Source organism: Lasiosphaeria miniovina (genome assembly GCF_030549165.1).
Source record: "Lasiosphaeria miniovina strain SMH2392-1A chromosome Unknown B0T26scaffold_2, whole genome shotgun sequence".
Lineage (NCBI taxonomy): Eukaryota > Fungi > Ascomycota > Sordariomycetes > Sordariales > Lasiosphaeriaceae > Lasiosphaeria > Lasiosphaeria miniovina.
Genome location: NW_026848221.1, coordinates 2,247,311 through 2,271,709, shown reverse-complemented (window position 1 = coordinate 2,271,709; position 24,399 = coordinate 2,247,311). Strand labels below are relative to the sequence as shown.

Sequence of the window (24,399 nt, the reverse complement as noted above, 5' to 3'; positions counted from 1 at the left end):
GGGGATGAGATGGCAACTGGTTGTTGGTGCCGTCTCAGTTCGGGCGATACGAATAGTATTCTGTACTTCTACGGAGAGCGCCGCAGGTTACCGTGACTCGTGGGAAAACGGCAGCCAATCACTACCGAATATTTCACACCATCAACATTGCAGTTACGAGGTTCTCTTTCCCCTTGCTTGGGGCATTCCCCAACACGTGCCCAGAACTATCGACCTCGCTCGTGTGTTGCTTTGCGAGCCAAAATATTACCCGACAAATGCGACGCAATCATCGGGATTCTAGAGGCCTTTGATAAGCCTCGGGCCAGACTTTCCTACAGTGATAATTGAGATTTCATACTGCGGGGACGGAGCATCGAAGGAAACCCAGAATTCCTCGGTGACTTCCAAGCACTGCCGCAGATCTCATCTCCAAATGTGGTGCAGTCGAATGGCGGCATGGGTCGTGAATCAACTTGATCGAAAAGAGAAGATTTTAGCGAGGAAGGGTTCCCTTCCGCCCCACATCAATCTAACCTGGTCAGGAATGGTGAAAAGAAATTCGGGCCCGAGCTTAGCTTCTAGCACGGTCCATTTTGGCGTGGGGCCGGGATCCTCCCGCTATTGGGTGTTATCCAAGGGTGGATCTTATTCGAGTCCCATCTCAACCCCTGCAACCATGATGCTCCATGCTCTTATGACGCAGGCTTGTTATAGTGGACAGCATCGACGGTGAGCCCTGTGGCCATGACTTGATTGCTAATACCATACTCCCCGGCTACATAGTAAAAGCGAGACAGCCAACAGGAACGCAAGCTATTACCCCAGTTGTGTGTTAACGGTTGTATTTCATCTAGGCGGAGCAACAAAGATCGATGTTTCTAAGTTTATCTTGCCGCAGCAATTTCCATCTCCGAAGGGGTGCAGCACCAGGCTAGCCCCCCTGAGCATAGTTTATTCCTCAGACTGGACTAGCTTACTTTGCTGCGGCCAGCAGAACCAGCCATTTCGGTCCAAAGCGGGACAAGAAATGAGCCGCAACAACGGAAACCAAGCCTTCAACCCAAAGCCACCACTTAACCCCTACACAGTACACACACTTTGGACGGAATCTTCCGTCCAAGGCACCCCGCGTGACATTGGCCATGCTCCAAATTATTGAAAAGGTTAGAAGGCCCAATCACGGACGGAAAATGGTCTAGACCATCGAAATCTGCCTCACGAAGTCCGCAAGGGGAAAACAGGGGCTCTCGTGCCTGGCAGGCGGTGGCTGGCCTCCCTAGCCACTCACTCCCATCCACTCAACTCCCAACCCTCTCTCCCTTGACCGCTGCCTCATGCCAGATCTTCGTGGGGAACCCCTCGTCGACTTGGCCAGTGCTGCGGCGAAGAGGGCGGGGGATCTCATGACCTCGCCCTGGCACGTGTTATTCGCAACTCAACAGAAAGAGGACAAGCGTCGCGCAAAAAGAAAATGAGGAGACGGACCTGTCAACGTGGCAGCTCTGTCGACAGATCGGACGGAGTTACTCCAGTGTAAGTAAATCAGTGAAAACTACGGATAAATTGATGGAAAACGCATCCTCTACAGCCACGCTCATCACCTCGGCGGTGTCTAACGTTGCCATTGCTCAAGGCGTGGTCCATTTCCCTCTCTGAAGGTTTATCACGGGCAGGCTGAGAAACAGGCACAGCTTGAGGTGAGTGGTGTTGTTCTAACAAGGGATATCCGCAAGTGTGAACGGCATACGCCATACGGAGTTTGTCGCTTAAATAGACGCCAACCCACGCGGGGTCGAAAACTGATGACCGGTGCTCCGTCATAAGGTTAATGTATTTCTACAGTTCACTGGAGCCTCACAAAAGTTTCCGAATCGCACCTAGTCATCTTGCATTCCATGCTCCGTAGCGTACATCCCATAACGTTACCTCGCTCTTATGGGCTTCTCACATGGCAAGATTGCAATAGGAGAGGTACCCTCGCTACCTAACTTGCCTTATGTGCCCAGGTCCACACATGGAACATTACCCATTTCACCACTAACAAAGGCAACCAACAAAACACCCCCGCCGCCTGCCACAAATTCCATCGGGTGCCCGCATTAACGGCAACTATCGTACCTTGTAGTCACGGATACCGGCCTCTACTATCGCCTCGTAACGGATGTACCACATGATTTCATTTGGGCGAAGGCCTCCCCGCATCGCAGCCCGTCACCGGCTACTCTTTGAGCGCTCTCTCGCACCGCATGCGGCCCGTCAATGTCTAGGCAGTGCATATACATACCTACCTACCTATGAAGTACAATTATCACGATTCTTGTCCTGTGGTGACCTGATCTATATTTGGCGACAAGACTGCTGCTCCAAGGTTCCGTCAATCAAATCTGCAAAGGAAATAAAGCAAGACAACATATCACGAGGTTTCGTGGGGAGAGTGTCAGGGCAAACTATCTACGGTCTAGACATGTTTACACTATCATGATCATGATCGGTGGCGTGACCGAATGCCCGCCCAAATGGATGGAGGGCGTTCCCAAACCGTCTTAGCCGTTCGTAATCATCCCAAACCAGAAGCCAGTCCCCCCGCCGGAAAGCCAAGTTTCCGGCGCCTTCATCCTACCTATCAGCGTCCCCTGTTTACGCCATCCGATGCATGTTATTCGACATGGAAAGAACGTTCCAGGCCTCGGGCCCGCCGGTAGTTTTGGGGGACGGAAGGTGGGGTATATTGGCGCCGCCAAAAGAGCAAATGGAAATATAACCCCCGCGTCCAGATTCGTGGGCGCGCGCTCGGCTCTCTCTCAAGGCACCCAGACTTTGAGAATTGAGACGCGGGAATGCAATCGATGGCGGGTGGCTGGCAACCTGGCGCGAGAATCCAAGCCTGCCTGTCAATGCGGATCATAGCAGATGATGCTTGCTGATAATGTAGGCCGTTGTTGCATTGGCCAATGGCGGCCGCTAAGACAAGCAGTGGTCGATGCTCGGGAAAGGAGGTCAACCAAGCCTTGAGCTTGAGCCAGGTTCCAAACCGCAGCGCGCTCCTGTTCGCTTGCTACTTCCTATCCAGATGCGACGCATGTGCATGCTATAAGACCTTGCTTGGCGTCACACCTCGGGTCCCAGAAGGACAGGGGGAGACGCGATCGCATACCTCATATACCTTACCTAATACCTACAACCTCACTGCTGTAGCATTGTCGTACTGATACACAGTACGGGGTATCTGGAACCCCTCTGATCCATGTGTCAGTCAGTGCTCGTATCCTAGCACTCCTGCGTGTCTCAAATGTTTTTCCCCGCTCCAACTCGTCTTAGAATTGGCCTGTTTTACGATCTCTGCGTTTTCCTCCGTGTCTTGGAAATTGACATTCACGTGCCAGTCCCTGTAAGACCCTGCCGAGTTCTGTACTGAATCATCTCCTCTTTCACAGTTCAACGTTGTGCATGAGGCCGTACGCAGGGTTCACGTGTATCACTATCAACGCAAATCACTGAAGGCTGTGACTGTGCTGTTCGAGCTTTCGCCTTCAAATGCCAAGCCATTCGTCCAATATCTCATGTAGCATCACCAAATGTGGCCCCGATAATTCACTTTGGGACTTAGGTATCTGAACCGCAACTCTCGGCAACTTGAAGCTGCTTCAAGTGGGGTCCTAAGACGAGTGTATCCTCTAGGATACAGTGTCAAGCACTTCTGCTCAGGTAAGCAGATTAGGGTCCTCTCCGCGCAAAAATCCCGCGACATAATAAACAATTAATCTAGTGAGATGAGGCAGTATTTGGCCTGGTACGGGGATTAATCCATGCTGCTAGCATTGGCAATCATGCTACGTTCCCGGCTCATCATCACACCAGCGGGTTCCCGCCAACAGGTCGCCGCCAACAGGACGAACAGGCTCAAGCAGGTCTGGGGGCCGCTCCCAGCAGAGTGGTTCGGGATCTCCAGTCCCACACCGCACAGCGCGCAAGGGCGCCCGAGCGCGCTCATCGACGCAGTAGCGTGGTACCCAGACGGCGGATCGCCATCTCCTCGGGGGCAGGTCGATAACTTCATGCACTTGCCCGTCGACTTCTCACAGTGACGCGCTTCTGTCAAATTGGTGGACAATGAATCAAACCTCTCATCTCGGTTCTGCGGCCGATAAGAACGGATTCTATTGACGGCGACATCCGGGCAAAAAACCAATTTCCCTCGCTATCAACTCAATAGGTACAGATAGTGGGCACACTTTCCAGACCATTCTGGCCCTCCCACGACGGATATGGCGTGCGGGCGTCCGAGGGAGCAAGCCATCTTTTCCGTTAACCAGCCAGTTACATCGTATCTAGAACCTATAGGGCAGATGGGGGAGAATGATGGCAACACCCCGGAAGCTCCTAGTTGTCCCGTTTAGACCATGGAAGCCTCGCGGCGTTCGGTCTGGCAAGCCCACCGGCGACGCCTCCTGCCAATTTCTGTGCCCGTGCATGTCTCCATCGGGATTCTCAGAATCCCGACAGTCTGGGAGGTGAGATACTAGTGTGTGTCCGTAGCACCTTGTAGTTTCTTTTTCCCCGGCCCCCTCCTCATCTGTCATTCCATATGATGGGGGCTTCGGGGTTCAGAACTTCAGACAGGGTTGGGTTAGGCCCAGAAGCGCCACGCCCCCCCCATCGCGAACGTTACCCCGGCCGCCTAAATCTTCCCAAATCATGCTAGCGTTCTTGTCCCTCTCTTTTGCCCTACCCATCCGCCGTACCCCAGTGTGCAAGCCAGGTGGTGGTCTCTACGCTCTATTCTTCTCCTCACACCGCCCCTCTTGTACAGCGAATGTATCCAGACCCTCGGGTAGAGTCCCTTGGAAGGCGATACTTTGTACTTTCGCGCGCGAGGGTTCTCCGTTTCTTTTTTCGGGGCTCAAGGGTCGGAGCCGGCCTGGTCGTCCGACCCCTTCCTCTCTTTGTTTCGGATTTGCCGAGATCTGTTGAAGAGCGCGCTTAGGCGGTCTAGAATTCCCTTTTTACATATCATACGCTTATACAGCAAACCCTTGGTTGGCTCCAGGAGTCCAGAGAAACATCCTGGCGGCAATTTCCAGTGTAGATGCAATCCAGAAACGCTAAAAACGCGACGGCACTAGCCGCTCTTGTGGAGTTTGGGATACTGTTCATTACATCTATGTACCGCTTATCAGTGGCTTGGTTTCCTGGGGGGTCGGGGCTTGGCTGCGCGGCAAGTGCCGCGCCAGGCCCGTGTGGTAGCCCGTTCAATGTGGGTGTGTGCTTCTTCCATCGCATCCAGATCCAGCCAGGCCCAGGCCAGGCCAAGTGACCCCCACCCTTGGAAGGAAAAGTCTTTGATTCGACCACTCATTGCCCTTCCCGGGACGGGTCGAGCGTATCCGAGATTGAACCTGCAGGTTTGGTCGCCGACCACTTTTTGGATTTGCCTGATGATCATCGCGATGTTTGTTTGTGGATGTCACCTTGGATGATACCATGCACCTTTGTCGTGATCGCAAGTATATGCATACACAGCTTAGGCTAGAAGAATATTTCACACGCTATTTCACAGTTGTCTGTTATCAGTGTCTACTGTCCAGCAGCCCACAGGTGTCAAGATACCCACCGCATTTGGTGGAACATGTTAAAAAGTCCCCTAGGAAGTTGTTAGAAACGGTAGTCACTACAAAAGAATGTCTTAAGACCTGCCATGTGGTACCGACTGAGACACCTAGCAAATAACTAAAGTAAACTGAGTGATACCTTGTTTATCCGATCGTTCGCCACTCTTGTAAAGAGCAAAGTTGTGCAATGTTAAGCCTACATATAGCTTATACCCGTCACCGTATGCAATAGTAAAAAGAAGGAATACGAGACTTCGGCATATTGCTGCTGCGTTGGTTTGGTTAGTTAAGAAGCTCGTGGTTTCTCTGTGTGAACTTCTGACATGTAGTACAAATGGCAGAGAGTAAACTACCTCTTCTGTCTTGTATGGTGATGCTCTATCTCTCTCTCGACCAAGAAAGAGTTATAATTATCCATAGAGGACAGATAGATAACCCATGACCTGGCTCTGTTACCAGTGTCCAGTTCATACCCTTTGGACGTTTGGTGTAACACCATTAATACCGCTTGCCAACCTCTTTGAGCATGGTAAGGAAGGATAGTTCCGTCTCACGACCAGTACATGAGACCTAAATTTTGAAGACACTGGTTGCTAGATGGCTGTTTGTTTACAGCTTATATACTTTTGTTTTTCCTTTTCGGGGATTCTAGACGTAGGCAACCACGAACAACCGGGGTTCTTTGACGCAACACTAGACATGACCTAGGAGAAAGTACCCTAGAATACATGTAAATTCAGAATGGCCGCTTCTACAAGCAACACAGCACCCCTGAGTCATTCGTGAAAGATAGACCCAGAGAAACAAGCATAGGTATCTCCAACCCTCAAAACCACCGATGTCAGCTCATGTGTAGGCTGTGGCTAAGGAATAATAACTGGAGGGTCGAGTAAACCTGTAAAAGACCTTCCACGTCTGGCAACTCGATGCCTCACATACTCATCCTATTTCCAAGATATAAGAGACGCAAGTCTTCTCGAATTATCCTGTTGATTCTGCTAGGTTATCCCCCCATCTTGTTTACTAGATAGCTTTATTTAGTTAATCAGTCTCACATCCATGTATCGAATATGTTCAACGGGAACTACAGACCAGTTTCCACACGGCTCGGTAAGAATGGTATTTATGTTACATCATACAATCCTATGTCATCTTGCAGTTGAAGGACATCATTGTGAACGGTGCGACATTATCTACCTCGTTTCACAGCATAGACTGCGTCTGTTTTGTATAAGTGGCAAGTAATACTACCTCCGGCAACCCAGGGGGCGACTTGACTAGATTAGTACCGAAACATCACTGGAACCGCTTTCAAGAGTCGACATATATCCAGAATTTACGAGTTAGTTCGCAAGTGACGGAAGGATGAAAGGCACATGGTGTGAATTTTTTTTTATTTCCCGAACCGATAACCACCCTAATAAAAATATACCGAGTCCAAGAAGCTCCAATGCATCGATTCCATACCCGAAGCCCGGATTGTAGATAACGAACCCGAAGCAGCTTGCACGGCCTCCACGATTCCCACGGCAAATCCAAGGCCTCAAGGTGGGTCTGGATGGCTGTATGGTCACTGAGACACAGAATCGCGACGCGAGTTAACTGAGCCTGCGCTTTTAGGATAAAATCTCAACCCCGGTTACATTCTCTTACTCACACATGCAGACACAACAAGCACGTCCAAACGCCATTCGCCTTTCCCGACTCAAGAACTCCATCTAGCTAGTCGAACACCGAGTAATGTGAGAGGGCCCTCGAGTAGGGCAACGGACGATACCATGATCCGAACTTGTATCCTAGTCCTGGAACTCCCTCTGGAGGTAGACGCAGGATACCATAGCATGGTCACGCTCGTAAGGCTCTGTTATATTCGTTAGTACACTGATAGTCAGGGGCAGATGTCTTGTTGGTGAACTTACCCAGTGTCAGCTGTTCCTTAGGGAAGAATTTGTCTTCTCTGAGCTTCTGTACTTCGCTGGCAAAGACCTGCTCGGGAGGTGCTGGTGGAAAGTTAGACTCTACTCGGGAAACAACTGTCGAAATGTCGGCTTACCTGTGCTGTCAATGCAACTGGCCTTGATAGAGATCAGAAGTCCACCACCCTGCTTCAGGAAGAGCCTGGCGTTAATTCCAACAATTCTGGCTTGATCAGGCTGCGCAACATCGGCAAAGATAACATCCACCATTGGGCTATTAAAGTTAGTGACTTAATACTGGAATTTGTCCCAAATTGAATTGAACCGAGTAAATCGATGTGAGGATGTCAACTTACAGGAGCATTCGGTAGGCCGAAGGCTTGCGAGCATCTTCGACGATACTATTGTAATGTGAGCTATGCGGTATCAATGTGGCACACTGGGAAAAGACTGCTCACGGGATAACATTTGTTCGGCGAGTCTGCAGGAAGTGGGAGTCAGAATCGTTCGATTCAAAAAGTGGCAAGCAATTTAGGGAAGTCAACATACCGCCATGTTGATAAGATCACGTCCCGAGCGATGGGAGAATTCGACGGCCTAGGAATCAGTATTAGAAATGACATGGCAAGCGTGGGCATCAGATGACATACGTATACCGCGCCAGTTGGCCCGACGATGTCAGCAACATGAGATACTGATGTACCAGAGGCGGCACCGAGGTAAAGTACTTTGGATCCGGGCTTCATATAGATGGTCTCGAGGCCACCAAGAATACCGGCGGCAAGCTTGCTTCGGCTGTTTTTAAATCGGTTAGGATGAAGTATAGTCACTCGTGGGATGGATGAACTGACAAAGGATTCCAAATCTGCGAGAGTTAGGCGTTAGCAGCTTTCTTGGGCGTCGTCCAGGTTGGTAACACTTACTCGGTATTCTGTCTTTGTTGCGGCCGCACCATCTTCGCCCTTGGAAGGGTTTTCTACTGAGATCCTCTTCTCGCCGTAGACAGACTCGCCGAGGACAAGGTTTGCGGTGGCGAGGAGATCCTCTTTTCCGCCGCGTGCGACGAAAACGCCCTTGTGACGATGAGGCTCAACAATAACCTAGAGAAAACGGTCAGAAAAGGGTTTGCGACAGACAGGGCTTGATGCGAGCCTCACCTTTCTTCCTCCTGCTCCACCGGCGGCGCCGCCACGGCCTCCGCGACTAGATTCAATATTAGTCAAAGGGAAACGGCGAGTTTCTGCAGCAGGAGACGTACCCTCCACGGTCACCACCACGGCCACCTCCTCTGAATGGCGCACCACGACCACCACCGCGCGGGGCACCGCGACCGCCAGATGCTATAAAATGATTGTCAGCATAAACTCGGGAACAGTACCAGCGATGGGGAATGCTAGATAGAGAGAAAGGGGCTGGTGCTAAGGGAAGGGAAGATGGTGGACCAGAGATAGAACCTGCTTGCGCTGAAGCAGACACATGCAAACTGGAAGTAGACGTAACCAAAGTGTGAAATAGCATCGCGACTTACCAAAACCTCCACGGCCGCCTCCTCTGAACCCACCGCGACCGCGATCACCGCCTCCTCTGCTCCCGCCGCGATCGCCGCCGCGGAAGCCTCCGCCGCCCCTGCCACGGTCACCGCCGCCTCTCCCACCGCGATCAAAGCCCATTATGTTGATTTTCGTGCTCGCGTATAAGTAATACCCGCCGTGGTAGCAGGTCTGTCAAAAGCAGGGTGGGGTGTACGAGAGAGCCTTGGTCGAGACACAGTTGGTGAAAATTCGCGTGTCGTTCTCAAGGTGCTCGAAGAGCTTGCCAAAGCTAAACGCAAAATTTCTAAGCCTCCAGAAAATTAAAGCGGGGCCCAAGAACTTTCGATTTTCTCGGCGGGCGATTGTTCCGACATCGTAGTGGGGCAATCGAGCACCTTTGCATACTTGTTGCTGACACTAACTCCCTGTAGCTTGAGTACCCGCTAAAGCCGTTACCAATACTATCATTAATTACCCCAACATAGATTTCCCGTCCTCTTGCCTGAGGCAGATATCTCTGCCGCACAAGCATTTGCCCACAGAGCCCTAATCGCGAAAATCGGGTTTTGCCGCCAAAATTTGGAACCATCATCAATCTTGAACTTCTACCTTGGTCGATTCCATATTCGCATCGACAAGCAGCCAAGATGGTGAGTTAACCCCTACAAAAACTCATATTCCACGAATTGAGCGACGTATTTTCTCGAGGAATCTTGTCGCCGCCGCAGTGCACCGAGATCTCGAGGGGACGGACGGGCGCCATGAGTAATGGACACTGACAGACGTGATTTCGGCCTCTAGGTTCGGTACGCAGCGACTGAGATTGCTCCGGCGAAGTCGGCTCGCTCCCGCGGGTCGTATCTTCGCGTTTCCTTTAAGAACACTCGCGAAACCGCTCAGGCGATCAATGGCTGGAAGCTGCAGCGCGCCCAGAAGTTCCTGGAGAACGTTATGGAGAAGATCGAGGCTGTCCCCATGAGACGCTACGCTGGTGGCACTGGCCGTGCCTCGCAAGGTACGGCTTGAGATAGATCCCCCGATCCAGGGGCTCGGTCAGCACGTTCGACGGGAATGTGGTGCAGGCCAGTTCCTGTCGCCGTGGGACATCGGGGTTGCTTTGGCATTTTGGGCCGTACTGATCAGCTCGCAAAAACAGGCAAGCAGTGGGGTGTTACTCGTGCCCGCTGGCCGAAGAAGTCCGCCGAGTTTCTTCTCGGTCTCCTCAAGAACGCCGAGTCCAACGCCGATGCCAAGGGTCTCGACACCGGCAACCTGGTCGTCAAGCATATTCAAGTCAACCAGGCCCCTAAGCAGCGCCGCCGGACATACCGTGCCCACGGTCGCGTACGTATTCCCTTCGGCTTTCTCGGGATGGATTAGTAGGACAGGAGCTAACACCGGAATAGATCAACCCCTACATGTCCAACCCGTGCCACATCGAGCTAATCCTGACAGAGGCCGAGGAGGCTGTGCAGAAGTCTGAGGCGGTTGAGGGCCGCGAGCACCTGAGCTCAAGACAGCGTGGTGCTCGTCTGCGCCAGGCTATTACGGCCGCGTAGATAGGTGGCGGCAAATTGATTGGGGTTGGGGATCTTCGGACTGAGGGCTTGACATTCTTCCGGGACGGTGTACGCGAGCATGGCATTTCACGGGTCAAGGCTACGATTCCAACAAAAAGGAGTCGGCCATGAACACTCAATAAAAATCATTGAGAAATAACAGGCGTTGGGAATTTCGGGTCCTGGGTGCTTAGTGTCGAGCCGCGATGAACTCATTAGCTGAGCTCACCGTTAGACCACCTGTCCGTCCTCTGAGCCTTTCGAAGCCCCAATCTAGCGTGACGATTTGACTAGGTGTGCTAGCGGATGGGCGAGAACACCAACAAGATACCAAGGAGTCATTTGATTTTCCACTGTTTCTTATGCCCAAATTCACGGAACACTTCCATTTCTGACACGACTAATTCGCGAGACTTGGAGAAGCACTTGGTTCCCTCGCTCGCCAAATCTATAGTCACGGATATACAGTCCAATCCCTGAATGTTTGTTAGCGGGGCTCCCCAAGGTCCGAATGGCCTCAATACCATATTCCTCGCCCTAAAAGTTTTTTGCCGAAGGAGGTATTAGCTATTTGAATCCCTTTTCTTGAACCCTATAGGCCTATCTCTCCCCAAGAAACACCTATCTAAGGCTTTTCTTAGCCGGTTCATTTACTAGTCTTTATTCTGTAAGTACCGCGCCAAAAAACATTCAGGGATTGGATTGTATTCGTTATGCGGCTAGTTGTTAATGAAAAGCTTCCGCTCTTCATTCTCATCTAGTCTAAATTCCGTTGGCCTCACATTATTGATTCTGTTGGCGGCTTCAATCTCCTGCATTTCCATGGCAAATAGGTAGAAGAATGTTTATAACACGCTTTCAATAGTGCAAGAGATCCCCTTAGTCGACTCTCCTTTCTCCGACTACAAACTCCTGCCCCTTCTCTTTGTTATCAACCCTCCATATCTACATCGTCTCCTCCCCCTCCACCGCCGCTACTCTTCTTGCGCTCCTCTATCCTCTTCTGCATCTTCTCCTTTGCCTGGTCGATCCACTTGTCGTAGGCTGGCCCTCCCTCCTTGAGCTTTGCCGCAACGACGCCCTTGAGGATCTCGCCCGCAAAACCAACAAAGTTGTGCCGCCGCAGTGCATTCTCGAAGCGCCAGTCGCTGCGCTTGCGCTGCTCGCGGGCCAGCAGCTCCGAGTCGCCGATCTCGCGGGCGCGGATGCGTAGGTCGCGGACCATAGCCAGTAGGTTGAAGCGGATCTCGGTGGCGTCGTAGCGGGCAATGCGCCGCTGCAGCACGTCCATGACCTTTGTGGGGAAGTCGTCCTGAGCGCAGGGCCCGTGGCTAATGGGCGCGGGCTGTAGACCGTCGAGTTCGTATAGCGTGCCGCCGATGGGCGTGTAGGCGATAAAGTGGAAGGCGTCCTCGGCCTCGCCCGACTGCCGCTGCGTCTCGTCGACAAAGGGGCTGCTCTTGGCGAAGCTGTTGTGCACGTCGCGGATCAGCTCCGAGTTGGACAGCGCCTCGCCCCGGAACTCGGGCGGCAGCTCCATGGTGAACTCGCGGAAGTCGCGCAGCGCGTCGCCCACGTCCACGAAGCCCGCGTCGTCGCCCGCCGACGGGTCTGTCTTGTTGAGCAGCACGCTCAGCAGCGCCTGCGTGCCGCAGGCATTCTGTATGGTCTGCGCCGCGAAGAAGAGGTGCTCGGACGCATCGCTGTCGAAGGTGCCGTCGAGCGGCTTCTCGCCGGCCTGGTAAGGGGCGTCGGTGGGGAACTTGAAGAGGAAGATGACGCCGTAGACGGGGTGCAGCTGGGCGAGGGCGTCGGGGTCGAGCGAGAGCAGCTCCTCGAACTGGACGTTCTTGACCCCAAGGTTGTCAAGCAGGTATGTGAAGACGCCCTAACCGACCCGGCGTGTATCAGTACAAGCTCGGCTTCGCAGTGTCGCCCCAATCAGATACCGTTCAGTCGCGGGCGACCATAGGCCCAGCACTAGCAGGGCGCGACACTCTTTCGAGCGCTGCTCACTGATGGAAAAAAACAAGCCTGTCTCCACGTACCGCATCGGACTCGACTGTGATTCGCCCGTCAGCTGTCTAGCTTCGTCGCCTGCGAGCTCCAGGAACCGCATCCGAGGCCAACCTACTTGTATTCCAACCAGTACTCATCTTGTCTGGCGGCCGGCAACGGCGGTTGGGTGTGCTGGGAAAGGTTTCTGTGTGTTCGCTCGCGGAAGGTGGTTGATGATTCGCGGCGATTGCCAAGGCACCTGTACCTTACCTAGTGACAGCGGCTTGTGGAGCAGACAGTGTCGGAGGCGAAATGGGCTCGCAGGGTGGAAAAGCCTTTTATCCTATTTTATGTCCGTCCGGGGCAAGGGTGGATTGCTCTTCGTGTGTTTGTAAGGCGGAAAAGCTTGGCGTGGAAGTTAGTACGTCGCCGAAGGTCTGGATTTCGATTTCCCAGAGCTTTTGGGTGCAGCCCAAAATTTCGGTGTGATGATGCAGCTCTCAGAGCTGGCGGATTGCAACATTGATAAGATAAGGTGGGTTTTGCCCGCTTGCCGCAAGTTTAACGGCAATGGTGGTGCAGACTTCTTGGGCGATTCATTTGTTCAAAAAGTAACCGTCTTTTTAAAGATTACTGAAGGCGCCGTGATAATAAAAAGGGAAATGTAGTAGAACAATCTCAAATGCCCGGTAATTACCGTTTTAGACCCCAGAAGCCGGTGTATAAGCCACCCGTGATCGGTAGGTTTACATCTGCTTGGTTTGGTGTAAGTAATAAGTGGCTGCCCCTGGACCTTTGTTGAATTGCAACTACGTACGGGTACGGAGTAGAGCTGTTATCAGGGGTCCACTCTCAGTTAAAGACAGCGCACATCGAAGAAACTTGGCATTGTCTGCCTTCTTCAGGTTTTCTACATATTCTGCACCGCTGGGCTGGCCCCAACGAACAGAAATCTCCTCCAGTTCTCGACCTCGTCATTTCCATCAGCATACGCGTCGCTACCGTACAATGCCAACCCCACAAACAACGAAGTTCAAGAAATGACATCTCTGAAATGCGAGCTGTTTGCTGGGTGACGAGTCCAAGAACTTAACCTGAGCTATCAACAACACCCCTCTGCCTTCGCCGACCTGAGCAGAAATGTGAAAAAACTCCAACGCCTAGAAAGTAACCCACCAGTTTTCCCACTTAGCGACACAAAATTTAAGACGCCCGCTTACTAGCCAAGCGGTGCGCGCCAATAGGAAGCGCCCGGCTCTCTTGGTTCACTGTTCCCATCCGGGGCTGCTGGCGTGACAGGAAGCGTGACAGGAGGCGCGGGGGGGACCGGTGAAGCCGGGGGAGCCGGGGGAGCAGGGTAGTCCGGGGGGGCCTGGTAGCGCGGGGGCGTGATGTCCGGTTTGTATGGTTGGTCTGGGTGGTCTGGGGGGACTGGAGGGGACCTGTTGTGGATCGAGCTATCGCTTCCGAGGGAGAAACCGGGACTCCGCTTCAGCTCCCGGCTGTCGTCCCAAAAGCGATTTTTGGTGAAGACTCGAATAATCCAGGGCTTCTTCCCTGCAGGCTTCCAGGTCCAGTACTCCTTGAGCTCGTAATCGGTGGGCACGATGGCATCGCCCGACAGTTTCATAACGATCCAGATCAGTGTGTTCAGTCCAGCGTACGTGAACAGACCACTTGCAAATCTGGTCAGAAATTTTGCTCAACAATTGCCAGGTGGGGAGTTTGACTGGGGCGGCACATCTGCTAAACCATAATGCAGATGTCCTCAGCGCGCCCCTAGCAAAGAAGCAGAAGCACAAGATAGCACCTACCCAATGAGTCCGTAGGCGACACTGTAGCTAAAGGGGATCAAGGTCATTGTGACGAAAGAGGGGATGACGTCGCCGATATATGCCCAATTGATCTTGGTAACTTGACGGACCATTAGACAGCCCACCTATGGACGCGTGTTAGACCAACATCAAGGTTTCGGAAGAGATGGCCAAATACTCACTAGGATAAGCGTGCACCCTGTTGCCCAGGGTGGGATAGACGCAAAGATCGGAGCGAAGAATAGCGACAAAAGGAAACAGAACCCGCAGACAATCGCTGTGAGTCCTGTACGTCCGCCTTCCGCAATGCCTGCGCCACTCTCGACAAAAGCAGTGACGGGAGAGACTCCAACGAGAGCTCCCATAGAAATGGAGACGGCGTCCACGCAGTAGGCTAGGGTAGATCGTGGAAAGTCTCTTCTATTGTGTTGCACCTTGTTGCTAAACCGAGCCATCGAGTAGAGAGTCGCAGTGCAGTCGATGATGTCGACGTAGAGGAACGTGAGCATGGCAAGGGCAAAGCGACCGCCGTATCCCGTGAGATCCCACTGCTGCTTGAATAAAGTGTGCTGGATTGGGTGGAACGAAACCACCTGTTTGAAGTAGTCCCATCTCTCATTGCCGTCGAGCGTGTCGGGAAAATACGTCACAGCGGTGTTTCGTCTATCAGAGTAGGTTAGCCCTACGCTATGCTCGAGGATGAGGAGAGTGAACCCACGGCCATGAAAGGGCTGAGACAAGAGCTATTCCAATCACAATGGCTGACTTTATTCGATACGACATGAGAAAGGACGTGAATATACCACCACAGACGATGCCAATCCACATCTATAAGCCTCAACTATTAGTAACAGAAGCAAACAACCATGGCCAAGCAGTAGACACGTACCTTTGGGTTTCCCATGATATTCCTCTCGCACATTCCGCTTGGCGAAATATCCTCTTTGGCACAGCCGCCGATGGCAAGGGGCGTGCTAGTTGCCCCGGTAACGAGCCCGATTCCGGAAGAATACGACATGCCGATCAACGTGAGATACAATCCAATACCGACGCCGCTGGCCGTCTTGATGGTGCCAGGAATGATTCTGACGAGCCAGTGACGCAATCCAGTCAGGGCCAAAACCACAAAAACCCAGCCTTCATAGAAGACAGCTGTCAGAGCAATCTGGTAGGGCATCTCGCCGCGGCCGTGGACTCCCACGACCTGGTATGTGAAATAGGCATTGAGGCCCATTCCCGGCCTGTCCTCTTCTGTGAGCTGTCTGGATATATGCTGCATGCAAGCCTGCTGGACTTACGCTAGGGCCACTGGTAAGTTGGTCAGGAGGCCAAACACAATGCTAGAAAAGCCCGAGATGGCTGCAGTTGCCGTGATGAGGTCGAGTTTGATTTCTGAATCGCTGGGCGTCAGAGTTCATTAACCACCCTAACTTCTGGGGCTTCTCTTTCAACAGACCATTGTAGCACTTGGAATAATCGTCTTGGTTGGCGCAATTCCCCATCTGGTCCTCGGGCTGCTCGCAGACACAATCATAGCCAGTGTCGGCAAGGATGGCCGCCTGCAGGAGCCATAACGTCAGCACATCATCCCTGGCCAATCTAGTGTGCGTTCAACGCCTTCGGATTGAGAATGGAGATCCCCGATCCCAAACCCCAAATCCCCGATAACATTGACATAGAAGGCGCGAAGCCACTTCCCGGGCGGTATAAAATTCTCAAGATTAACCAGGGTGTCTCTCACATTGACGGCAATGATGTATGCCATTGTGGCAAACGTCGTTAAGCCCGCTCGAATCTCGGTCAAGAAATCGGCGTCTGCAATTTCGTCCTCCTGCATATGGGGGTAGTGAGTCCCAGCCCGTTAGCCGAATGTTTAGGTTCATGACAAGACGAAAGCAAATTGCTGACATGGCCAGACCCCCGAAGGCGGAAAAACCGGCCAATGAGGGACCCGTTAATCCGGTCGTTGATGGAACGGACAAACCGACCGACTGGTCGGATATACTTCTCGTAGAAGCTGCGCGGTCCATCTAGAGCGGGTTCTCCAGGAACGAGTTCATTTGGAGCTGGCTCGTCTGGAGCTGGCTCAGGCCTGCCAACGCCCACCCCCACATCGGGGCCCAAGGCTCGCATCTCGTATACCTCCCTGCTCGGGTTAGTATTGAAACCCACGTGGAGGTTGTGGCCGGATGACAGTGATTGACGGGAGAGGATCGAGTGACAAGAGAAAAGGAACGGAAAATAAGTGAGTTGAAACAAGGGCCCAAGGCAGGCAGCGTTGCCCCGGCGATGGAGGCGGAGTGGGGGGAGAGATAAGAGAGCGAGCGAGCGACTAGGAAAAGATGGTGCTAGAAAGACGAAGATCTTACCCGCCGCCACTGCCGATGTTCATTATAATATCGTCGTCGTCCATCTTCGGCGATTTTGCTCAGGCGGACGAGGTATGCGCGACGTGAGTGGCTCTGGGCGGGTTCTGTGACTTTGTGGTTGGTGAGAAACCAGGCGGATTTGCTTGCCACGAGAAGTGCCTGCCCAAAGTACTTGACCTGAGCAGGACGCAGGACGATTGCGACCACAAATCGAAACGCGTCGACGGCTTGGACGATTTGGCAGCAAGGAAACTTCTCTAGTGACAGCGGCTGGAAAATCCGTTCCACCACTTTGGGAAGTGGTAGGTCTAGGTTCCACGTGCGGTAGCCAGTGAGGAAGGAGGGTGGTAGTTGTTAAGTGACTTGGGTGAGTATTGTGAGTGAGGGAAGAGTTTTAGGAGACTGCTCCTAAGAGAAAGTAAGGCAAGTAGGTAGTTTTACGCGCGGTAAATTACCTTACCAGAGGTGAACTGATATGAACCGGACACGGTAATTACACAGTCGACTGGCTACTCACTTCGTCTTCACTTTCCTATCAGGTTGATGGTGGCCATGTCCGCCTTGCCCCACTCGCTTGGGAGTGACCGACATGACCCAGATTCCAAGACTTGGGTGTCTTGAATTTTCTCCCAAACCCGTTCCGCGAGCACATGTAGACATACCCAACCACAAAGGGACAAGCCACACCCACTATAAATAAGGGGCGCCAAAGTTGGCAATGTCACACCCGTTGCGCCAAATTTAATACTGGCACGCCTAAGATAAGAAGATAATTAGGGGAGCTGCAGCAAGGAAGAAGCCAACACGGCAGAACAAACAAGAAGCGGCCGGGCCTTGTATCACCGAAGCTAGAGTCTCTATGGCGGATAGGGGTAGAAAGATAGGTGGCCTGCCCCCGTAAGAACATGTTCCTGTCTTACTCAGCGGCATCGGCCGCCTCGATTATGGTCCTGGGTGACGCGTAGGGCCCATGCCTCTTGGTGCGTCACCTTCCTCGGGTTTCATGGTATTGCGCGGTGGCTCGGCACAGGACCCCAAATGTATTCTTCGGAGCCAAGGCTGGGAGGGTCGGTCCCAAGGAGCGGTTATACCAATGCGTAGGACACGTACTCTGCAACCCACGCTACTGACGTGTGACAGCTCTGGCCAAGCCAGATGTAAGTGAGGACCGGAGATCCATCTCCTCCCTGCTTCATCCCAATAAACAGTGCATGGTTCCCGGATGACGGGCCCAGAAGGGGGCACTGTTGTGGGGAGCTGGCCACATAAAATCAATGATGGCAGCAGCCAAAGACACGAGTTGAAATCCGGGAGGCGGGCATGAGCTGCACGGGTCGATCCCTGCCCGGCGGACTTGGAGGCTGCTGTGCTTCCACGGCCGGCCCTTTAAGCTTCCATCTGCCGTGTCTCGATGTGAGCCCCTGGGAACAAACTGGTCACTTTGGCTGCAGGCGCCCTTCTGGCTGTAGGACAAATGCTCGGGCGTAACCGAGCAGCAGAATATTGCGCCACCGTCGTCGGTAGAGTCGCCCCTACAAGGCCGCGGGCTCATGGAAGGCCGTCTGAGACTCTGAGATCTGAGACAGCGCCGCTTGCTCGTCATCTACGGCAGAAAATGCAGGTAGGTAGGTAATAAACTCCCCCATGGCCAGGCGAGAACATGGATCCATTAGTCATTAGTCTGAAGCCAGTCACAGCCCATCTCTTCAGGCGGGGGTGGGATCGGGCTTCATCGGTAGGATTGCCGACTGGAGACTGCAGACCCCAGGTTGTTGAAGTTGAGTTGAAGTTCGGACTACCAACTGAGGCTCAAGCTCATTGAACTCACTGCCCAATCATATCACATGGCGCTCGCTTGGGTCCCTTTGGTTAGCCTACCTAGGATTACCCCACAGTTGTTGCCGTCTTCGGGCGAAACCCACCCAAGCCTCTCAAGCCCATTGATGGACGAAAACCTAAAGCATTGACAAGGCTGCTTTTTCGTTTCTTCCTCACGCCTTCCCCAACATCCCATCAGAACATCCCATCAGAACCTCCCATCAGAGATTGAGCATTCCAAAGATTCGTCGGCCATCCGTGCACATAAGGGTAGTGCATCCACGCGTCTTCAAGAAACCAGTCAAGTTACCTTGAGTATCGCTACCCAAGTCTCGAGTCTGCGAGTCCTGTCAAGTGAAGATGAGAGGACCAACACCACCAAGTTTCTTGTGTTAACCGCCTTTGCCTCCACTCATACCGGAAATAGCACCCGTAGGGCTTGTTCCACGATCTAGATGACTGCGGAAGTTGATATGGCAAGTGTCATGCTTATCCCCATGTTGACCAGGGAGAGAAAGCTCGCCGAGAAGTAGCTAAGTGGCATTCAAGCGACTTAAAGAGCTCGAAAGTGATGTATGGAATGTGATATATGAGACTTATTTCTTCCAATTATATAAAGTCATCGCGTTCAGTCGGTACATCCAGTGATAGAGAAGATACGGGGGAATGATGGGACCAAAGGAGGGTGGCCTTCAGCGCCCAAATCCTCTAGCCGAGGAAGAAATATTCACGACGGCGGGAGATATCGCAAACATCGTCATAGGCCTCCCATGGCAAGAGCCACCTGGGAATTGATGATGTAAGTGGACCTGTCTGTCGAGCGAGATCTTCTGGCTGCGTCTTGCATGTTATCGGTCCTGTGCAGACGGTGCCACCACATCCCTTCGAACCCATCAAATCGTCACACGACAGGACGAAATGGGATCGATGCTTATGGTAGGAAAAGACTAAGCTCCAGTCGTATCGACCGATGGCCCTTCTGCAACCATGGTCGACCGTCGCAACTGGTGGCGCCTCTGGGATTGGCTCGATGTCTCGGCTTGAACTTCAAGGCTGAGTGAGTATTTCATCTCGACGCAGCTTAAGTCAAGTAAAAAGGTGATTCTCCTTGTCGGGGAAATTTTTCATAGCATATCGCAAAAACAGTCCGCGGCTCGCTCGGGTGCTCTACCACCTGAGCTTGGGGACTCGCACTTGCAACAAAAAGGTATAGGGAAATGTCACGGTGTAGTTTGCTTTTGCCGTCTGCTTCACCACAAACGAGCAACCAAGGCAACCTAGCCTAGCCATCAACGGGCCTTAGGCGTCCACCTGCAGTCTAACGGCCGAGATATCTTGCGCTACGGGTGAGACTGTCTGCGGCTATCGTAGCTAGTTGAGCGCGCAAGCTCCGTCACCCCCTCCCCTCCAAAAAATACACCTTTTCACTTCGTCTCATCTCCAAACCTGCCTTCTTCAGTTCCTTTAATTTTTAGACCAACCTAGGTACTGCCTCTTTCACAGTACTTTCTGCCTGACCTCACCAGGTACAAGTGCACTCGGTAACTCCCAACAGGTACCTTCCAGGTTGTTCGGACGGAAAAGTCCAATCTCAGGCTGCGGTGCCTCAGGTTCGCTCCTTCCCTACATCACATCACGGGTCACGTCTCCAGCCGGGCCGTGTCTCGCCTCCAACTTCACCCAAAAAAAAGAATCACTGAACCCCTCTCAAAAGTCTCGGATATTCTTCACTGCGACATCATAGTTCCACCGATTCACTTTGCTATTTTCGCCTTTTCCTCCCCCTCCTACCCCCTCTTCTGCCTATAGTAAACTTACACCTGGGCAAGTTGGTCTAGCCGCTCATCTTCCGTTATAGCGGACTCGGTCTCACTCTCATCTCACCCGAAGTCAAACCTCGGCGGGGCATTCTTGATACTCATTTCAGCATCTTTCGGTATTTACGGCACCGATTTGCACCTTGCTACCCAGCGCGAATCAAGAGTATCTCATTATACCTCGAGGATTGATCCGCTCTCGCCAAACGCGAGGCGGCCGGCTCTGGCCCGTTTTCTCGCTGGGCTAAAGCATGCTCGGCACGCTTCGCCCAAAATGTTCGAGATCGACTGGGCGGATGACGCCCGCGAGCTAGTTGGCCAAAGGAAGGTCCGGAAAAAATCCGGAGACAATGAGACAAAAGATGATTCCGACAGTATCCACGAGCCTATCTCGACCGAGACTTCCTCGCCTTTGCCCGCAAGGAAATCCTCAGGATTCCTGGGCAGCATTGGACTCAGGAGGGGTAGCGAATCTGTAAAGAGTAAGAAAACGACGACAGGGACAGGCCAGTCCATGCAAGACGACAGCACAGCGAACCGGAATTCGATAGTTACTGCGCCGACGGCGATTTCACTAGGCACTCGCAATAATGATTCCATATTAGGTTTTAGACGCACAACGCTGAGTTTGTCGCAAACCCACGACGACAGCACCTTCGAGCATGATCGCCCAGATGTCCAGTTGGAAGGCTCTACAAATAGGTCATCTAAGGGTACGGGATTGAAACGTCTCTCGCGCTCCCTTAGCACCCGTTTGACAGTTCATTCTTTAGAGTCAATGTTTTCGAAGATCTCAAAACTGTCCAAGTTTACTGACGTTACTACTCCATCAACCACGAACCCAGTTGATGAATCGGCTATCGACTCGGGTTGTTCGGCCAGCCAGGTCGTTCAGTCTTCAGCACCGCAAACTTGTGCTCCTGAAGCTACCCAGACGACACCCAAATTCAGGGAAGACACGAGCAGCAATGTTGTGGCTAACGAAACACCAATTGCAGCCGAGCCCCCGCAACCCAAAACCACCATCACTCCGTCATCCCTCCCATCCCCCCCATCCTCCACACCATCTACTTCCTCTGACCCAGACAGGTCAGTTTCTCTCATGATTGATCAATGGTATACGGCTATTCACAATCCAAATAGTCCCTTGCGTCCCCCCCGACGGGGCCTTCAAGACAGAAGCCGCCCCTTGGCTATCCGCCCCCGTTCAGAAAATCCTTTGATTGGCACTCCGGCCAACAAACCAAGGCCTAGAAAGGCAATTAAAGCACCTCAGGCTCGGGTCAACAGCCTCGCGACAGGGGATCCAAATAACTGGAAGCCTCATGGCGCCCCAGATCGCAGCCCAACTGTTGACGTTTCGGTTCGGCCCCCCACGTCGAGCCACAATGCCGACAACCAACATGCCGAAGCCCAGCCGATGTCTTTAGACTTCACAGGCCTGCAGGGCGAAATCAAGAGAATGGATGCGGCAAGCCCTGCAACTATTGTTGCCAAGCTCAACGAAGGATGGGGAAGTTCCAACAGCCCCTTAATGTACAAAGAACTCGAGATGGAGAAGAGACGATGGTTGCTCTCGGCTTTACGTAACCTGGACAAGGACCAGAAGAGGAAAGCCCCCTCGGTCGACTGTACAAAGGTTCTGGCGCTGTTCGAGTCAGAAGGTAAGCCCCCCCCCCCCCCCAAACAAATGCCTCGTTGAGTCTAATTTACTAACTAAAACAAACCAGCAACTGCGTCATATCTGGCTACTCGTCACGCGGAGGTTATTGTAACTCACATTGCCCCCTCACCTCTGCCACTTGCACTTTTCCCAAACGTGGAACCATTGTTCTCTTCAATCAATGCGACACCCCCAGTCGCACCAGACTCGTATGCATCAGTTTACTGCATGTCTCTGCCATCCAAAATACCGAGTCGGGAGATTCCTCAGCTGCTACAGAACATCTACCGCTGTCTCGCTCCGAATGGAGTGCTCCATCTGGCCCTCATCGACCCGACTCCCACCGCTGAATCTGTCGGCCCTCGGATGAGACAGTGGTTAGAGAAGAACTTGGTGGCAAATCTGGAGCCACAATACCAGTCAACCAGCATTATCAGGTTCTTCAACAAGTGGCTGGCGGACGCTGAACTACGTGGATACGATAGTATCAAAACAACGGTGAAGTTTCGGGCCGTCCATCGAGAGAAACCAGATAACGCACCCAATGCCGAGCTTCGAACCGCCCTTGGCAGAAAACTATGGCAAGATACTTGGGGGCCTTTCGTTCGTGGAAATTTGTGGTGGTGGGACGACAAGAAATGCGTTGAAGAATGCGACGAAATCGGCACCTACTGGAAGTACTGGCTGATAGAGGCAGTCAAAGAGGTGGACTAAACTATGGGCATCTTCTCTAGATGTGCTTTGGAACTCGCCGTGCTTTGCCGGCAGGGTTTTGTCTAGACATGTTGGATTCACATTGGCCACATCCTCATATTGGAATGGTTTGGCTATGAATCTCGAGGGATATTTCAGCTTCACTGCCATGTTGGACTTGATCTTGTTCCCAACCTTGAGTTGCAGACACCCTAGAATATGGGGGGAATTCCTGGATGTTCGTTGAATTGGCGATTTATCTGGAGCACCTCGATGATGGGAGCACAGATATCATGGTCTACTTTGGCATCTGGGATTGGAAGCGGTTGGCTATGGAAACCCCCAACGGGGGTTGGACCTTTTCTCTGGAGTTATACAGGCTCAGCAGCCTGGAAAACCGGAGATCATACCTGTCAGGTTTATTGTATACCACCACTTTGTAATGTTAGTTGGACATCCGCAAGAACTCGGAGTCACGGCCGAGCGACTCAGACCTCCTTGGGGGAGGTAGTAGAGCAGGCTACATATCTGGGAAGACTTTCGGATCTGTAAGTAGTTCTTCAGAGGACTGAAGCTGGCAACGGCACTTGCCATTGTAGGCAGCACGAATGATAAATAAGAACTGACAAATGACGATTTAGTCCCCAGAGTTGTCGGTGTTTTGGCCATGGTCGTCATTTATTCTCTTGGCCAGGCTTAGACAGAAGATCCAAAAGGTACGAATGGCAACGGGATGCGGGACAGAAAGAGAGGGAGGAGTGGATGGGAAGAGACGGCAGAACCAGCTTCCGGGGCCGACGTCCGAGGTGGCACAGGCCGCAATCATCCCATCTCTGGCACGGTAGCGAGCCAATACGACTTCTGTCGTCGACAGCTCGCTTATACTGCCATACTAAGAAAATCCCGGCCCCTTTCCTCTGCCAATACTGTACAGCTAGTAAGCCGCACGGTTCGAGAGGCGGGACGATAGACGAGGACAAGGAGGGAGAGACACCGAACAACTGTCCCTGCATGGCTGGAAGCAAGAAAAACGGGCTATAATAGGTGGTATTTAGAGTACCGCGGGGCAAACACAGTGCTGTACCAGGAAAAGAAAAAGAGAGCTGCCCGCCTATCTATCCATCGACGTGCCGGATGTAACGACAAGAAGAAGCAAGAAAGGAATATTCTTTTTCTCCTCTTCTGGTCCCCAGGGGTGGGGTTTCCGGCGTAACACAACACCGTCCTTTGCCCCGTCCCCACCGTTTTGTTTTTCTTTCCTTCCCCTCCCTGCTTTCGGCCGCCGCGCCCGCTCGTAGGTGGCCCGCTGTCCGGGTTCGCCCGGTCGGGTGTGTGTGCCCTTGGTCCTTTTTGCTCACGGTCGCATCGCAGCTCCGGCTCGGAAAGGGTCAGAGCGTACATACATCCATACATACATACATAACAACCGGTTCTCACTTTTCCCATTTTCCTGGCGCGAGCGTTGACTGGTCGGTTTGCCTTGTTTGTTGCTGGCGGCCGAATCTAGAATAGGAGGCGACGGCGAGATGATAATGATAGGCCCCGGAGCTTTTGCAGCCTTAGGAGAGCGGCCGGGGCAATGCAACACTTCCCCTGACCTTCCTTCCTCTGCACTTTGCCCCCAGTGCG

At 52.7% G+C, this 24,399-nt stretch overlaps 5 protein-coding genes across 5 annotated transcripts; 2 read left to right on the top strand and 3 right to left on the bottom strand.

Annotated features, from left to right (window-relative positions):
- Positions 1–6,968: 6,968 nt before the first annotated feature.
- B0T26DRAFT_694367 (Fibrillarin-domain-containing protein) lies at positions 6,969–9,339 on the bottom strand. The gene is made up of 12 exons (XM_060441238.1): positions 9,036–9,339; positions 8,766–8,847; positions 8,665–8,710; positions 8,431–8,607; positions 8,359–8,372; positions 8,158–8,302; positions 8,057–8,104; positions 7,966–7,988; positions 7,864–7,908; positions 7,645–7,781; positions 7,511–7,591; positions 6,969–7,452 (listed from the first exon to the last, which is right to left on the bottom strand). The coding sequence occupies exons 1-12, from the start codon at positions 9,175–9,177 to the stop codon at positions 7,388–7,390; spliced, it is 1,005 nt and encodes a 334-aa protein (XP_060300243.1). The 5' UTR covers positions 9,178–9,339; the 3' UTR covers positions 6,969–7,387.
- A 347-nt stretch (positions 9,340–9,686) lies between these two features.
- Positions 9,687–10,598, top strand: B0T26DRAFT_672062 (60S ribosomal protein L17; the record flags this gene model as incomplete). Its single annotated transcript, XM_060439409.1, has 4 exons — positions 9,687–9,689; positions 9,841–10,054; positions 10,196–10,383; positions 10,446–10,598. 4 exons carry the CDS (start codon positions 9,687–9,689, stop codon positions 10,596–10,598), a joined length of 558 nt encoding a protein of 185 aa, XP_060300242.1.
- A 931-nt stretch (positions 10,599–11,529) lies between these two features.
- B0T26DRAFT_672061 (ubiquitin carboxyl-terminal hydrolase) lies at positions 11,530–12,754 on the bottom strand (the record flags this gene model as incomplete). The annotated part of the gene is made up of 3 exons (XM_060439408.1): positions 11,530–12,486; positions 12,647–12,660; positions 12,733–12,754. The coding sequence occupies 3 exons, from the start codon at positions 12,752–12,754 to the stop codon at positions 11,530–11,532; spliced, it is 993 nt and encodes a 330-aa protein (XP_060300241.1).
- Positions 12,755–13,389: 635 nt separating this feature from the next.
- B0T26DRAFT_694354 (permease family-domain-containing protein) lies at positions 13,390–16,671 on the bottom strand. Its single transcript, XM_060441237.1, has 8 exons — positions 16,152–16,671; positions 15,867–15,969; positions 15,709–15,802; positions 15,300–15,651; positions 15,129–15,238; positions 14,593–15,073; positions 14,411–14,535; positions 13,390–14,272 (listed from the first exon to the last, which is right to left on the bottom strand). Exons 1-8 carry the CDS (start codon positions 16,245–16,247, stop codon positions 13,816–13,818), a joined length of 1,818 nt encoding a protein of 605 aa, XP_060300240.1. The 5' UTR covers positions 16,248–16,671; the 3' UTR covers positions 13,390–13,815.
- A 4,845-nt stretch (positions 16,672–21,516) lies between these two features.
- B0T26DRAFT_636453 (uncharacterized protein) lies at positions 21,517–22,791 on the top strand (the record flags this gene model as incomplete). Its single annotated transcript, XM_060436829.1, has 2 exons — positions 21,517–22,078; positions 22,145–22,791. 2 exons carry the CDS (start codon positions 21,517–21,519, stop codon positions 22,789–22,791), a joined length of 1,209 nt encoding a protein of 402 aa, XP_060300239.1.
- Positions 22,792–24,399: the final 1,608 nt, after the last annotated feature.